The sequence below is a fragment of the Sciurus vulgaris genome (genome assembly GCF_902686455.1).
Source record: "Sciurus vulgaris genome assembly, chromosome: 11".
NCBI classification, from domain to species: domain Eukaryota; kingdom Metazoa; phylum Chordata; class Mammalia; order Rodentia; family Sciuridae; genus Sciurus; species Sciurus vulgaris.
The window spans coordinates 69,962,451-69,977,268 of record NC_136472.1 but is presented as its reverse complement, the minus strand read 5'-3'; the positions used below and the strand labels follow the sequence as shown (position 1 = coordinate 69,977,268).

General features: G+C 49.2%; 3 protein-coding genes across 14 annotated transcripts in view; 1 reads left to right on the top strand and 2 right to left on the bottom strand.

The window, feature by feature from the left end:
- NUMA1 (nuclear mitotic apparatus protein 1) overlaps nt 1-4,036 on the top strand; it is a 68,999-nt gene extending 64,963 nt beyond the window's left edge. For all 6 annotated transcript variants that reach the window (XM_079104847.1, XM_079104846.1, XM_079104848.1 and 3 more), the window contains 6 exons: nt 795-1,023; nt 1,653-1,789; nt 2,185-2,361; nt 2,574-2,687; nt 2,817-3,038; nt 3,348-4,036. In XM_079104847.1, coding sequence (XP_078960973.1) covers nt 795-1,023; nt 1,653-1,789; nt 2,185-2,361; nt 2,574-2,687; nt 2,817-3,038; nt 3,348-3,359 — 891 coding nt within the window. In that variant the 3' untranslated portion in view covers nt 3,360-4,036. The remainder of the gene's footprint in view (nt 1-794; nt 1,024-1,652; nt 1,790-2,184; nt 2,362-2,573; nt 2,688-2,816; nt 3,039-3,347) is intronic.
- IL18BP (interleukin 18 binding protein) lies at nt 3,837-8,698 on the bottom strand. 4 transcript variants are annotated; one of them, XM_079104871.1, is made up of 5 exons: nt 6,959-8,698; nt 6,532-6,614; nt 5,986-6,189; nt 5,266-5,389; nt 3,837-5,187 (listed from the first exon to the last, which is right to left on the bottom strand). In XM_079104871.1, exons 2-5 carry the CDS (start codon nt 6,566-6,568, stop codon nt 4,851-4,853), a joined length of 702 nt encoding a protein of 233 aa, XP_078960997.1. In that variant the 5' UTR covers nt 6,569-6,614; nt 6,959-8,698; the 3' UTR covers nt 3,837-4,850. The 4 variants fall into 4 exon arrangements, with proteins under 4 accessions (XP_078960997.1, XP_078960998.1, XP_078960999.1 ...); XM_079104872.1 differs by having other exon boundaries at nt 7,603-8,698; XM_079104873.1 differs by having other exon boundaries at nt 3,837-4,796; nt 5,040-5,187; nt 6,532-8,532.
- Nucleotides 8,699-9,854: 1,156 nt separating this feature from the next.
- The window catches only part of RNF121 (ring finger protein 121), a 60,882-nt gene continuing 55,918 nt past the window's right edge, over nt 9,855-14,818 (bottom strand). For all 4 annotated transcript variants that reach the window (XM_079104855.1, XM_079104856.1, XM_079104857.1 and 1 more), the window contains 3 exons: nt 12,200-12,333; nt 11,471-11,572; nt 9,855-10,194 (listed from right to left, as the gene is read on the bottom strand). In XM_079104855.1, coding sequence (XP_078960981.1) covers nt 10,074-10,194; nt 11,471-11,572; nt 12,200-12,333 — 357 coding nt within the window. In that variant the 3' untranslated portion in view covers nt 9,855-10,073. The remainder of the gene's footprint in view (nt 10,195-11,470; nt 11,573-12,199; nt 12,334-14,818) is intronic.

Here is a 14,818-nt window from a genome sequence, read left to right as displayed (position 1 = left end):
GGCATCTTTCCCTCAGGTCCTCATTCAGGAATGGGCATGGATGACCAACCAGACCTTAGTACAGATGAAAAATCTTAAGGGCAGTGACTTGCTTAGGAGCTTTTCTGTAGAAAACAGTAGGGCTGGAATTAGAACCCTATCTAATTAACTCAAAGGTTAGTGTCTACCCCATGTGGGGCATTGATTGGCACTTTCCTTGCTGGCTGAAAGGAGAGGACAACGGGTAGTTGCCGCCCATCCCATGCCTCCAGCACATACTTTTGCAGCTGAGATGGTGTGGCCCCTGCTGGACTGCCTCTCAGGCCCAGCTTCTTGCCCTTGTTTCTGTCTCCAGGAGGAGAGGTGCCTTTATGCAACAGGTGGATCTTTGTGTGCAAGGTGCCTTCTACCAAAAAGCCAGAGAAGTTATTGAAGATGGTGGGGGTCCAGGAACCTTCGACTCTGAGGGACAGCAGAGGCTGTGGCTGAGTGTATGCAGCTCAGGATCTGTGGGTTCTAGCTCCAGGTCACCCACTTCCTAGTTGGGATTTGGGGCTAGTCACTTTCTTTGCACCTTTCCTCTGAAATGTACTGATAACTCTGCCTGCCTTCCCTCAAAGGAGTGTTAATAAGACTTCATGGAAAAAAAAAAGATGGGAAAGGAGTCTTGACATGATCAGCGCCTTGTAAGGGCTTCCTGGCAACAAGGCCCATTTGCAGACATGCAAATCAAGGACCCTTGCACGTAGAGTGGGGTGTGGGGCTTCAAGAAGCTAATGGGAGGTGGCTTTATAACATAACTCATGCTCTTGCAGAAGCTAGATGTGGAGGAACCAGACAGTGCCAATTCATCCTTCTACAGTACACAGTCCGCCCCTGCTTCCAAGGCCAACCTGCGGTCTGCTTCCTCAACCCAGTCTCTACCCAGCCTGGGCTCTCCTGATGACAGCAACTCAGCTCTGCTTAGCCTGCCTGGTTACAGGCCCACCACTCGCAGCTCTGCTCGCCGCTCCCAGGCCAGGGTGTCCAGTGGGGCCCCACCAGGTGAGGGGACTCGGCTATACCCACATATTAGATCCTGGCATAGGAAAAAGAAAAAAGCTTTTAAAAATCCAAGGCTGACCTCCTTGCTCCCTTCCTGCTCCAGCACCACCTGCCTTTCTTTCCTGTAGCCTCAGACTCTTGCTTATGCAGCAAGCCCAGCAGTCTGAACTCAGGTGCTCATATAAGGGCCCTGAGATTCCCAGCATGATGATGACAGTTACCTGTCCAAAGTCCTCCATGCCTTTCTCTGCTGGTGATGGGCTGTTGGAAGGGCCAGCTTAGCCAAATTTTTCTTGTATGCTGTTGCCTTCTGGGCTCCGGGAACCCCTTCTACTCCCCCATGATTAATTCCTGGCCCTTAATTAGTTTCTCTTGGAATAAGACACCAAGCTTTGGCAAGTGAATAATATGTAGTCCCATCCTCTGCAAACAACCTCCCCAGGGAGAGTGCAGCGATCAAGGCTTCATGATAGAAACGGTCTGCATGTCTCCCTCCTGTCCCTGCAGCACTGGGTATTAGGTTTGAAGTCTCTGGGGTAGGTGGTAGGGAATAGTATCAGCAGAATCTGAAAGGGCCAGTGGGCAACCTGCTGATTCCAGTTCCTTCTGACAACTTCTGTCCTCCACAGGAAGGAACAGCTTCTACATGGGTACTTGCCAGGATGAGCCTGAGCAGCTGGATGACTGGAACCGCATTGCAGAATTACAACAGCGCAACCGAGTATGCCCCCCACACTTGAAGACCTGCTATCCCCTGGAGTCCAGGGTGAGCCTTGGGGACCACTGTACAGGAGCTCCCACCCTGGATCCCCTTTGCTTCCTTAGTATCTCATCTTGGTGCCACCTGCTCATCCAGCCTGAGCTCTGGTGGCCTGGGCCTCTGGCCCACTGAGGAGGGTGACCCAGCTCATACTTCCAGCCAGTAGCTGTAGGAGCTCAGAAAGCAGTCACTGTGAGTGGGTATGGGTAGGAGCCTGGAGAGGAGTCTGTGTGGGACTTCTTGCCGTTTGTCCAGGGTATAGGTAGAGAACAGGAAGGGAGGCCTTTTAAGGCAGGAAGAGTCCAGCTGTTCCAGGTGTCAATCATGTGAAAAGTTCTGAGGCAGGCCCAGTTCCTGCTCCATTCCATACAGCTGAGGCTCACAGCTTCCATTCCACGCAGCCTTCCTTGAGCCTGGGCACCATCACAGATGAAGAGATGAAAACCGGAGACCCCCGGGAGACCTTGCGCCGAGCCAGCATGCAGCCAACCCAGATTGCTGAGAGCACTGGTATCACCACACGGCAGCAGCGCAAACGGGTCTCTTTAGAGACGCACCAGGGCCCTGGCACCCCCGAGGTAGGTGACACTGGCTTCTATGTTTTGTGGTCTCACAGTATATCCAGGTCAGGCCCAGCTCACCAAGTTTGAGAAGTGGATTAAAGGGGAGGCTTTTCTCCAAAACCTGATGCATGGATAAGACCGTGGGAAAGGGAGCAGGTTGACTAAGTCTGCTGGGCTTTAAGAAGCCAAGACACCTGGCTTGGGATGTCACGTTCTCTTCCCCACAGTCCAAGAAGGCTACCAGCTGTTTCCCACGCCCCATGACTCCCCGGGACCGACACGAAGGGCGCAAACAGAGCACTACTGAGGTCCAGAAAAAAGCTCCAGCTGTTTTTAAACAGGTTAGACTGGGATTGGGGGGGGGAGGGTGCAGAAGTAGACCCTAGCAAAGGCTCGCTGGCTAAGCCTTGGAGCAGCAGGGTGGCCTGGGAAGGCAGCAGTGGATTTCCCAGTTTGACCCTTTCCCGTAGGCTGACCGACGTCAGTCAATGGCCTTCAGTATCCTCAACACACCTAAGAAGCTGGGAAATAGTCTTCTGCGACGAGGAGCCTCAAAGAAGGCCCAGTCCAAGGCCTCCCCAAACACCCGCAGTGGAACCCGCCGCTCTCCACGCATTGCCACCACCACAGCCAGCGCTGCCACTGCTTCTGCCGTTGCTGCCACCACTGCCACCCCTCGGGCCAAGGGCAAGGTGAAGGCATTGACAGGAGCAGGAAGGGAAACCTGGTGAAAGCACAGGCCCTTCATAGGGCAGTAGCCAGGGCAGGGCCAAGTCAGGCCACTGGAGGTTGGAGAGTTAAGAGGTGTCCCTGGGTCTGGTTAGCAGCTTATCAGAGAGGGGCTCCCTTCCCACTGAGAGCACCCAGAGCTGCCTAGGCAGGCTAGCAACTGGTAAATTGAAGCTAGATGAGTCCAGGGTTCATGAAGGAAGGAATCCTAGTCAGGTGTGTGGGAGCAGGAGTTTTCCAGCCCTGTGACGTGACTCTCTTGTCTCTTGTAGGCAAAGCACTAAAGGGCCAATACAGTGAGTGGCCCCACCTGTGTCCCCTGATGCTGACCTCGCCTGGTCCTTTTCCTTCTACTGTCCCTCTCAGTGCCTTCTCTCAGCTCCCAGGCCAATGGTGGCCAAACCCCTAGAGACAGTGATGCCTGCCCACGCCCTGGCCTATTGCCTGGACTTTCACTGGCTCCTTCACAGAGCTGGCCCTGGGGCTCGGAGCTTGGACAGTGTGGGGCCCTCTCTTGACCTTGCCTCCTAAATTTTTGTTGGCGCTAAGTCAATTCTTCATCATAACCAGATGTGAGGCTGGCTTTGAGTGGCTGGATCCTTGGGCCCAGCCAGTCTTCCTCAGCCTCTGGATCTAGAAGGGACCAGAAGAGCAGGCCTTGGCTTCTGCATCTCCTGGTGGCTGGGACTAGCAGGGGACCTTGCTCTTGATGGCAGTGGGAGCTCCTGCTCTCTTCCACAAGGGCACAGATGCCCAAAGGATGCTCTTTTCCAGGACAAATGGGCCCTAGGTCTCAGGGCTAGGGTGGGGTGGGAGGGTAGCCTTCAACAGCAGCTCACACCCTACCTTCCCCAGACTTGCACTGGGGTTGGACTTGGAGTGATTGGAAGGTTTTTAAGGGCTGGGATGGATCTTTTTTAAATGTTATTTCTTGTAAATAAAGTCTATTTTTCTCCCTTGAGTGCTGAGCAGCCTTGATCTGTATAGAAAGGGGGAAATCTAGGCTCCTTGGAGCCTTCATCTGTCTCTAGGATCTTCCATTTCTGGCCTCTAATGATTTATGAGGACTTATTGTGGGCCCTGCTGGGGATGTGGGCCCAGTTGTGGATCAGAAGCAGCCACTGTCCCTTCCCTGGGGCAGTTCATTAAGGTGAAAAATAATACATACGTTATAGGCAACGTGAAATCAATGCAGAATGTGGCCAGAGCTGTATGTGGCCCTCACTGAAGAAGTGGCATTTCAACCAGGCTTCAGGGATCACTTGTTGGGATGGTGAGGAAGACAGGACCAAGGAAGCAAAGGCGCATGAGTGGGAGTTGTTTTAGAAACAAGGAAGGGAGCTCATGCAGTGCAGGACATTGAGACGCTGAACAGGTCTTGGCGGTTTCTGAGCAGGATAGCAGTGTGAAGAGTAAGAGATCAGAAAATCTAATGGGCAAAAAGGGAAGGACAAGCCAGAGAAGGAGGCTTTAAGGGGAGGTTACTATGATATTCTAGGTGGATGGGAAGGAAGTTTGAATTTGGTGAGAAGAGGGGCTGCTCGCCTGCACAGCCTGCAGCGCCTGCAGCAGACTTCACCCTCCAGGTGGGAAGTGCCCAGGTTCTGGTCAAGGTGGTGCTTTTGCTGGCCCTGTTGTCATTCTTCACCCTGCTGGGGACCTGGGCTGTGGCTGGAGGGCAGGACTTCTTGAGAGCCAGGCAGGACCATTCTCAGTCCAGCCTGGGGAAGTAAAGACAGGTAAGGATCAGGGTCAAGGAATGGAAGGACATCTGGTCACTTTCCTCCAGGCCCCGCCTCCCCTGCCCAAGTCCTCAAGTTCTTTTTGTTTCCACCTCCGGCTAACCTTAGGGAAAATGGGGTGGGAGCATAATTTTGAAGGCTACTCTGGCTGAGCCTTCCCTTTCTTCCCCATACAGAAGTGGAGCTCCTCCTGGCCCTGGAGGCTTCCCATGGGTTCCTCACCCAGAGCTCTGCCAGGATGACATGACGCTGGACAACCTGTCCAGGGTCTACAAACACACAGGAGAAGTTGGTGCTTCGCAGGGCAGGGCTCAGTTCCTCCAACACTAAGGACCTCCACAGTCGAGTGCTTGTACTTCCAGGCTCTCGTCTGGAACGGGAAGGAATAGTGCATGAGAGAGCTGCGGTGGGAGGCTTCCCTCCCACTGGCCTCACCACTGAATGTCACCTGGTGCTGCCCTCTCTCAGCCGGCCTGGGAGGTGCTCAATGAAGGAACCATTGCCCATCCAGTAGAGGATGCTGAAGTGGGGGAAGTGGCTGCAGGCAGTACAGGAAAAGGTCAGCGTTCCATCTGGGGACACATGTGGCTGTTAGCCCTTCCAAAGAGCAGCCTCTCCCCTCTCCCCACCCTGCCAGCTCCTCAGGACACAAAAATCAGGAATCTGGAGTGCTTGCTACTCCACACCCCACCAAGGCAGACCCTAGGCCTGAACATGGGAATGTGGAAAAGGGTCCATGGGTCACAGTTTCACTTAGGAGCCTTTTCCTCAGGATGACATTTTCCAGTGCCATCTCTAGTTCTAGGAGCCTAGGCCAAGTGGTCAGTGCTAACAGGCTGATGCTCTTCTGAGGGCCTGCAGGCTCTGGGTAGAGGAGCTGCACCTTAGAGTACATTTACAAGCAGGGCCCTTGGAGGTCTCACAGCAATTCTGAGTCTGAATTCTCTGTCCCCTCTGACAGGGATCGTCTTGGGAGCTGGGCCCTGAGCCCACACTGTGATGCTAGGTTGGAAATCAGAATGATGACCACTCTGCCAAGCTGCCCTGGCTAGTGATACATAGCAGGTGAAAAGTGAACTTTGGAGTCAACACAACCCGTGGATTCTCTGTCCCCAGAGCCTACTCTCTGGTTACTATATCCTGGGATCCCATCATAATTGCTCCTTACTCAGTGGCATTTCCACTTCTGGCCAGGTCACCTCCAATGCTGGGCACTGCTTAGCTGGTGAGAGTGTTGGAGGCCAAGAGGGGATAGGGTCCTTTGAGATCCCAGCTGAGGCAGTGGCAGTTGTGATGGTCTGAGGAACAGGTGTGGTTCCAGCCAGGAGAGTGATGATGTGGACATACAGAAGTACCCACAAAGAACTGGATTCTAAGGAGGGGACAGTCACAGAAGTCAGCAGCTGACTGAGCTGTCTGGTAATGCTCAGCATCCCAGCTCCTGTCTTATCCAGAGACGGAATTGCTGCCTCATTAAAAACTACAACCCAGATTCAGGGAATCCAAGGGGGCAGAGCGCCTTGGCTCCCACCCTTTAGGCCTTTAGCATGAAGCACAAAGAAGCGCTGAACAGAGCTAGAGCCACAGTATCTGGACAGAAGCCTAGAGTATCAGCACTCTTGACTTGGGTGGAGTTCACCTAGGGGCGAGGATGGTCACACTGCTCCACTGCTCACAATCCCCACCCCCCATCCATGCACAGCCCAAGACTGACCTGGTATCCAGTTCTGTCCCATGGTCATGAGGTACATCAGGAGCTGGCAAGCTCAGCTCTATATATCTGTGACTTCTTCCTCTCTGGGGAAAGGTGAGGAAGGGGGAAATGTGGGCAACGCCCACACTTTCTCAGTAGCTATTCTAGATTGCCGTCATACATGAAGCTTTCTTCCTGTAAACTCCACAGTTGCTCTTTGGGTCTGAATATTCAGTGGGCTGCCAGGCACTGCAATTCACTCTGCCCATCTGTCCCACTAACTCCCACAGCACAGGCTAGAACTCTGTCAACATGCAGAGCTGGGTATCACTAGTGACAATCTGACCCACCCCAACTCTTTTTAACATTAATATAATGGCTATATAGTCCAATTTTACCTCTTCATTAGGGATGTGAACACAAGCCCCAAGAGGGGCCGGGGACTTACCTAGTCACAAAGGAAGGCAATGCTCTCTCCACTGTCAGAAGTGGTTCTGAGAAGGGCAGGAGGCAGTGAACTCCTTCTGGGAAAGTATTGTCCAGCACCATTTCACTTTCACTTTTGTTCTAACCAACCAGGGATTCTAAGCCACTAAGAAGGGCAGATGCTGTACTTTCTTATGCAAATGCTCCCAGGGGCCAGAAATGATCCTACTAACTCTTAGACCCCTATTCTCCAAATAGCAAACTGGTGTCTTTTATCCATCTTGTTTCTCAGGTCACCTACATGTGAACCAGATGATTCTCTCACAGATCAATTCTGACCTGGACCAGAGTCAGGACTTTGGTGTTCCCCTGAATCCTTCAGAGGCACATCTTTGTTTCCCTATCAGCAGGCCTCTGCTTCTTCTTTTACATTCATACTGATAATCAAGGGGACAACATTCCTAGCACTGGGAACCCCAAGTTGGAACACCAACCATTTTAGGCTTAATGCTCACCATCCTGACCTTTCTCAGGCCCCACCCCACCCCCAGCTGCATCACTCAATACCCACATAACACACCCACAGACCCTCTCACTTCCCTTGTCCTAGTCCCTTTGGCCAGAGCTACAGGTCTAGGGTCACGAGTAGGTCTAGATACCCCCTACCTGGCTCCCAAGAAGTGTTGAAGAGTCCTCCTTTTTAGAAGCTCCTGTCTGGGAGCTCCAAAGCTCAGATCAGCTGTGTCGAGCCCTGCATGCCATGTCACAGGAAGTACACCAAGAGTACTTTCCTCTTGTCTGCAGAAAATCTCACAGTCAAGCTGAACATAAGCTGAAAGCTGGTCCTAGGAGGGGAAGGCACTTCCTGGTGAAGCAGTGGCCCAACACAGGCTCTAGCAGCTCACAAAGCTACATAAATGCGTTATTCTGATCACTGATAGGATAAAGGGAGCTGGGGTTGTGGCAGGGCCAGGACTAGGGTTAGGCAAAATCTAAGGCAGCGTTTACTCTCAGTGTTGTGCAAGTACCTGTGGAGGCAGATCAGTGGTGGGAGATACGATACATGCATGTATAAAGTGTGGATGACGGCTCTGTGTCTGAGGTTTGTGATTTCTGTGATCAGGAGAGGGACAGCTGGTGATAATAGGGAGGCTGGGGAGATGGACTGGGCTTGGAGGATGCATCAAGAACATAAAAAAAAAAAAATCAGACTCATATTCCTGATTTATAAGGCCAAAAGTCACATTCTCTTTCTCTAGATGTCTAGTTTACATTTCTGCTCCTCTCAGGTCCTCCCTCTACCTTCTGCTGTTAGGCTTCTGGGAAACATCTTCCTGGGAACACTGTATCTCCAGGAATTAGGTCCAGAGGCAAGACCACCTGGGTATTCTGAGACACAGTCTATTGGAGGATAGGCAGGTATCACAGCAGAGAGAGGAGCCAGAACTCTACCTTGGTATGTAACCAAGACCAGAGGCGGGCCACTGGGAAGTCACGGCACTCAGGACTAAACATGAAAACAAACTTGGCCCTTGGCTTCTTGGGAGTCTGCCATGGGACAAAAGTGAAAGGGTGATCTCTAGGCACGTCAACCAGTCCCCATTTCCCTGAGGATGCGTCTGCACAGGCAGCATGAGCAGTGGGTAACATGGGAAGCCATAGCTGAGTGACAGTGGTCAGGAGGAGGGTGGGTGGTGGTGGGATAGTGACTTCAGGCAGTGAGGATGGAGAGCCACCTCAAACTGAAAGGGGGCCCAGTGATGCTCCAAGGCTTCTAATGCCACAGGACAAAAAAAAAAAAAAAAAAAAAAGCAGCACCAACCACCCCCAGGCCCCAACTCTTAGATGTGAACAGTAGAGTCAAGACACCCCCAGAGACCCCAGGGAAAGAGGTAAGGAAGAAGAAAAGCGAGATGGATATTCAGCTTTCCAACCCAGCTCACAGAGTTTTATTCAGATGGGAGTGACAAGGTCCTGCTTGTTTCTTGTTGCCCTTGAAGGGGCAGGCCCTGATGGGCCCCTATTCCCTAAAAAGCCAGCACTGAAGGCCCATGATTGCCTTCCTGATCTTCAAGAAAAGGGGGCCTGGAAGCCCCTTTTTACAACTCACCTAGGCCTTATCCTTCTTCCCACCCATTCGCCGTTCCCATTGTCAGACCCATGAATGACAGAATTCATACAGGGATATTCCCTGGGCTGGGAATCCCCTGTTAGCTTCGAGGAAAATTGTCTGATGACTGGGGGAAACTGACATTATATCCTCCTGCTACACACGCACACACACATACACACGCACATGCAAACACATACTCATTCTCCCTCAGACTTTCAGGAAGGAAGTGATGTGGCAGAGTGGCCTTCGGAGCACATCACCACTTCCGGGCTTTTGTAGCTCAACTATATATAGATGGCCTCTATTCCTGCCTGCTCAGGAGCAGGTTAGTCATGCTGCTGATTATTCCAGTTGTCCCCAAACACACTGTCAATGAATTCTGAGGCCCCAGGGTTTCCCTTGTTGGAAACGTCACTGAAGAAGTTGCACTTGCCTCACCCAGCCTTTAGCTTCTAGACAGGGGGAGAGAGTTGATACAACATCCATCCTGCATCAGAGAGAGCAGAAGGGAAGACATTTGGACCCTCAGTGTTCATCTGTGGTAATAATTGGAGCTCTTTAGCCATTCCACACTGAGTGGACCAGGCTGACCCCTGCAGAGGGAAGGGAAGGGAAAGAAAGTGGGTGGGTTGAGGCTCTCCACTACATAAGAACCCACTAGCGCTCTCAGTCAGAAGTGAGAAGGTTCCTTTAAACCGAAAACATCAGGGCTCTGCTCCCGTGCTACTCAAGCAAGGTGAGGCCTGGAAGGGGCAGGGTGTGCAACTCCTACGCTCCACAATAAAAAAGTTTTTTTTTTTAAATATATTCATCAAAATAGTTTTCTTTTAAAAAGCTCCCACTGCTGACAGCCCCACAGGCTGGCTCTCCATCATTTCCCTCCCCAGCCCGGACACAGCCGGAGGGGTCCTTAGTGGCCCAAGCGCCCCTTTGTCTTTCCCACCCAGAAGGTCTTCGTGGGCAGGGGGAGAGTGCCCTGAGGTCCATGGTGGGTGGGGTAGTTTCTCCACTGCTGTGTTCCTGACTATTCCAGGCCCAGGATGTAGTTGATGCCTTGCACCAGGCCAATGATGACAGGCTGCCAGGCTACCAAGTATCGAAGCCAATCCAGTAGTTGCCCATACATGACGTGAGGCCTCTCCCACCTGTCAGTGTGTTAAGGATCACAGGCATATATCCAAGAGCTGCTGAGTTCATCTCACGAGGGGGAAAGGGTTCCGCAGCCTTTCCTCTGTCTGCCTGCACCTTTTCTAGCTGCTCCACAATCTGGAAGAAAGCAAGCTGCCCATCCTCTCTGCAGCTCTTTATATTGGAGTGAAGTCATCTGAACCCAGAGAATGGGGGAGGAAGACAGAGGACTGGTGGGGCAGATAGGACAGACATGAGAGAAGAAAGAAAGAGGTGAAATGGCTCTCCATGACCAACATGCAGGGAGAGCGCCATGTAACACTTTGTCTGAGATAGAACTGCCAGTGTGAGAAAACACAGCCTGACATTTTCTAGATACTCCATAAATGTGTTGGTGATAATAGCTGCAAAGAGGCCAGGAGTGGGATAAGATAAACCTGAAGATTCTTCTAATGTCCAAAATTGAAGATTCTCTCAGTTGAGGAAAGGGTTGCTCTAGGGTCAGAATTAGAAGGGAACAGAGACCAAAAGGTTTAGTCACAAGATGATCACCCTTGGCAGAGGCTCTAAGAAAGCCCCACTGTCCAGGGTACCAAGAACTAGACCCTTCTAAAGGTTTAACAGCCCTGGAGATGGGTTTCCTTTCTTTTGTTTTATATCTAAATGTTGGGCAAAAGGTCTGGAGAGGCGGCCTGGGAAGCCCAGCTCTGATGAGCACAGAGAAGCTTATGAAACTGGAGGAAACCCTCTAAAGGCACTGGAGAGATTAGCTTGGCTCAGGTCTCTGAGAGATAAGGGAAGGCTCAAGCCTCAGCCTGGCCATGGAGTTATACTTGTTTCTGAATAGAGCCCTGTAAGAACAAAGCAGGAAACCTGAAAGGGGAGAGGCCAGAGTCTCCAGTTCTGGAACTATAATGAGTATACTAGGAACATAATATCCCCTGTGTAACTCAGTTAGTGCATATAGAGGAAGGGACCAGGAACCAGGCAGCAGAGAAAGGGGAATACAGACCAAAAAGTTGCTAGGGAACCAAATGAACTAAGGCAAGAAAAGTACTTAACACAGCACCAGCCACAGAGTAAGTAATAAATGACAATAGCTATTACTATCCATTTATGATGGGAAGGTGAGCTGCTAGTCCTGTCTCAGGTCACACCCCTAACATCCCTAAAACAGAAGTCTAATTGAATGGCAAACATCCCAGGTTGAAGGCAGGAGGGAGGGCCCCAGGCACATTGGCCAGTACTTTCTTCTCACCACCCACTACCAACAAGGACTCAAACAAAGGATACGGATTGCTGAACATTCTCTTCAGGTCTACCTTCTCTTTGCAGTAGGGACACGTCTGCTTCTTACCAACAATGCACCAGCCCCGGATGCAGAACTCGTGGAATCTGAACACCATGGGTCAAGGGAAATGGTGGGAAACCAGGATGGCACTTCAGCCCCATGCTAGTCTGCAAGATGCCTATGTACCAGCTCCGTGAAAGATTCAAAATCTGGCTTCACTTCTTATCAGCTGTGTAATGTGGAGCAAGTCCCTTCTTTCTGAACCTGTTCTCTCACATAGAAAATGAGGATAATAATCTGTATCTTATTAAGGGGCAAAATGGAGATAACATGTGGATCTCCCAACAGACAGAAAATGAAAGCTGAATAAACACCTCTGGTAAATATTATATAAGTGTTATTCGGAATAGATTTGATTCTAAACTGAGGGATCCTGTTAGAGGATCCTCCACCCCTGGGACATCCAATCTTTGTTCAGTGAGCTCAGCCTCAGTAATGCAGCCTCAGGCTCTCTTTGACTTAGCCAGTCAATAACCACTGCTTGCAGAAGGTGGGCTGCAGTCTGTGGCACAGAAAGAGGAAAGCTGTAGTTTCAGCCCTCTTGTACTCAAAGGTTTCTCTAATATTCAAAGGTCTACATAGCATGCTCAGGGACACAACCACCCCTTTTCCCTCCCTGAATGGAGTGTGGTCTCAGGAGGGGTGTGGCCTAGGAGCTTAAAGTAGGATACACATGATTGCAGGACAGCCTATACGTGTTCTCGATGATGCCCTCTTCACTGACGTCCACAAAGATCTGCTGCCCACACACAGCACAAACGCTGTCCGAAAGGTGTTTGGTAGGCATGCCTGACTCACTGTAAAACTAGAGGAGGAGAGCAGGAGGGAAGGACAGGAAAAGCTGTGAGAATCCACTGAAATGGGGGGGGGGGCGCATCACAGAGGCCTGGGGTCTTCTGGAGATGAGACGAAGTAGAAGGGGAACTAGAGGACATCTTTGCTGGATGGATGGGGAAAAGGGGACAAACCAGAGATAGGTTGAAAAGTTAGATGTAACAGGACCTAAAGGCTGCCGAGAGTCAGCACAAGGGACAAGGGAAAAGGGAGGGAGAAGTACTTAGAGCTGATGATCAGGAGCTATGTCAGATAAATCATTGTGTGACTAGACTATGATTTTATGAGACAGACATCATTCTCCAATATTTTAAATAGCAAAGCCAGACACTATGGTGTACATCTATAATCCTAGTGACTTAGGAAGCTGAGGCAGGAGGATCTTAAGGCAATTTAGCAAGATTTTATTTTATTTTTTTGGGTGCTGGGGATCAAACCCAGGGCCTTGTGCTTACAAGGCAAGCACTCTACCGACTGAGCTATCTCCCCAGTCCCAATTTAGCAAGATTTTGTCTCAAAACAAAAATGTAAAAGAGGGGCTGGGGAGATAGCTCAGTCGGTAGAGTGCTTGCCTTGCAAGCATGAGGCCCTGGGTTTGATTCCCCAGCACCACAAAAAAAAACAAAAAAAAAAATGTAAAAGAGCTGAGGGTAGCTCAATAGGAGAAGGCTTGCAAGAGGCCCTGGGTTCAATCACCACACCACTAATAAAATGGTGAATAAGACATGGTGGCACATGTTCATAATCTCAGTGACTCAGGAGCTTGTGACAGGAGGATCATGAGTTCAAAGCCAACCTGGGAAACTTAGTGAGATCTGTCTCAAAATAAAAATAAAAAGGGCTGAGGATGTAGCTCAGTGGTAGACTGCCCCTGGGTTCAATCCCCATAACATAACATAAATAGTGAAATACTGGGGGTGATGTTGGTTTGGTGAAAAGCACATTCCCAGAAACTTGCAGCAACAGGAAAGGAGATTTAATTCTTTTGAATCACATTTGGCATCATGTCTCAAACTGATGCACCCTTTAACCCACTACTTTAAGGAATTTAAAGAAATAAATGGAAATGTAAAAAAGCTTCACACATAAGATATTCATTTAAGCATTATTCATAATTAAAGAAACAAAGGGTTTGGCATTTCCTCAAAAAGTTAAACAAATGGGGGTTATAGCTCAGTGGGAGGGTGATTGCCTAGCACGTGCAAGGCTCTGGATTCAATCCCCAGCACTGAAAAAAAATAGTTAAACAGGATTATCATGTGACCTCACAATTCCATTCTTAGGTATATGTCCAAAAGAAATGAAAACAAGAATTAAATAGTGAATTAAATGTCAATGATCACAGCAGCATTCATAACAGCCAAAAAGTGAACCAATCCAGTATTCAACAGATGAATGGATAAACATAATGTACTGTATTCATATAATGGAATATGATTGAGGAACAAAAAGGAATGAAGTTCTGATACACACTACTCACCAATGAATCTTGAAAACATTATGCTAAGTGAAAGAAGCCAGAAGCTTAAGGACAGACAAATATTATGATTTCCCCATATGAAATTATTTACAGTAGGCAGATTCACAGGGATAGAAAACAGATTAGAGGTAACCAAGAACTGGGTGCAAGAGGTAAGGGGAGTTAGTACTTAATGAGCACTTAAATGTTTGTTTAGGGTGATGAAAAATTTGAGGTAGGCAATGATGAGTACCCAACATTGTGAATGTAATACCTTGAACTATACACTTAAAATAGTTAAAATGGGGGCTGGGGTTGTAGCTCAGTGGTAGAGCACTTGCCTACCATGCATGAGGCACTGGGTTCGATCCTCAGTACCACATAAAAATAAATAAAATAAAGGTATTTTGGGGGCTGGGGTTGTGGCTCTGTGGTAGAGTGCTTGCCTCTCACATGTGAGGCACTGGGTTTGATCCTCAGCACCACAAAAAATAAACGCATAAAATAAAGGCATTGTGTCCATTTATACCTAGAAAAAAAATTTTTTAAAGTATTTTAAAATTTAAAAAGATAGTTAAAATGGTGAAGTTTATGTTTTATATCACAATATATATACAGCTTCAGTTAGAGGAAAAAAAAAAAGAACAAGCAAAGAAATGGAAATGACTATAAATGACCAATAGACCAATAATAGAAGAATGCCTAAATAAATTATGGTACACACTCTAGGTACTAATAGGCAACTGCCACTTAAGAAATAACATTAAATGAGGCCCTGGCTTTGTTCCGCAATGCTGCAACAAACAAACAAAAAGGAAAATCCCCAAATAAACAAACGAGATACAGCCCTGAGTGCTAAAAGCAGGGCATAAAACTGGATGCACAGTATGACTGGTACCATACTTAAAGACAAGGCCAAATCTGTACAAAGAAAAAAGACCAGAAGGAACAACATCAGAATGTTTACACTGGTGATGTTTTGGTAGTGAAATTGTAA

Excerpts from the sequence above, each read along its gene's own strand:
- IL18BP (XM_079104871.1), bottom strand. The coding sequence starts at position 6,568 with ATGTACCTCATGACCATGGGACAGAACTGGATACCAG. Across the intron at positions 6,190-6,531 it reads GGGACAGAACTGGATACCAG|AATCCAGTTCTTTGTGGGTA; the intron begins GTCAGTCTTGGG and ends TCCCCTCCTTAG. Across the intron at positions 5,188-5,265 it reads CTGAGAGAGGGCAGCACCAG|ACGAGAGCCTGGAAGTACAA; the intron begins GTGACATTCAGT and ends TTCCCGTTCCAG.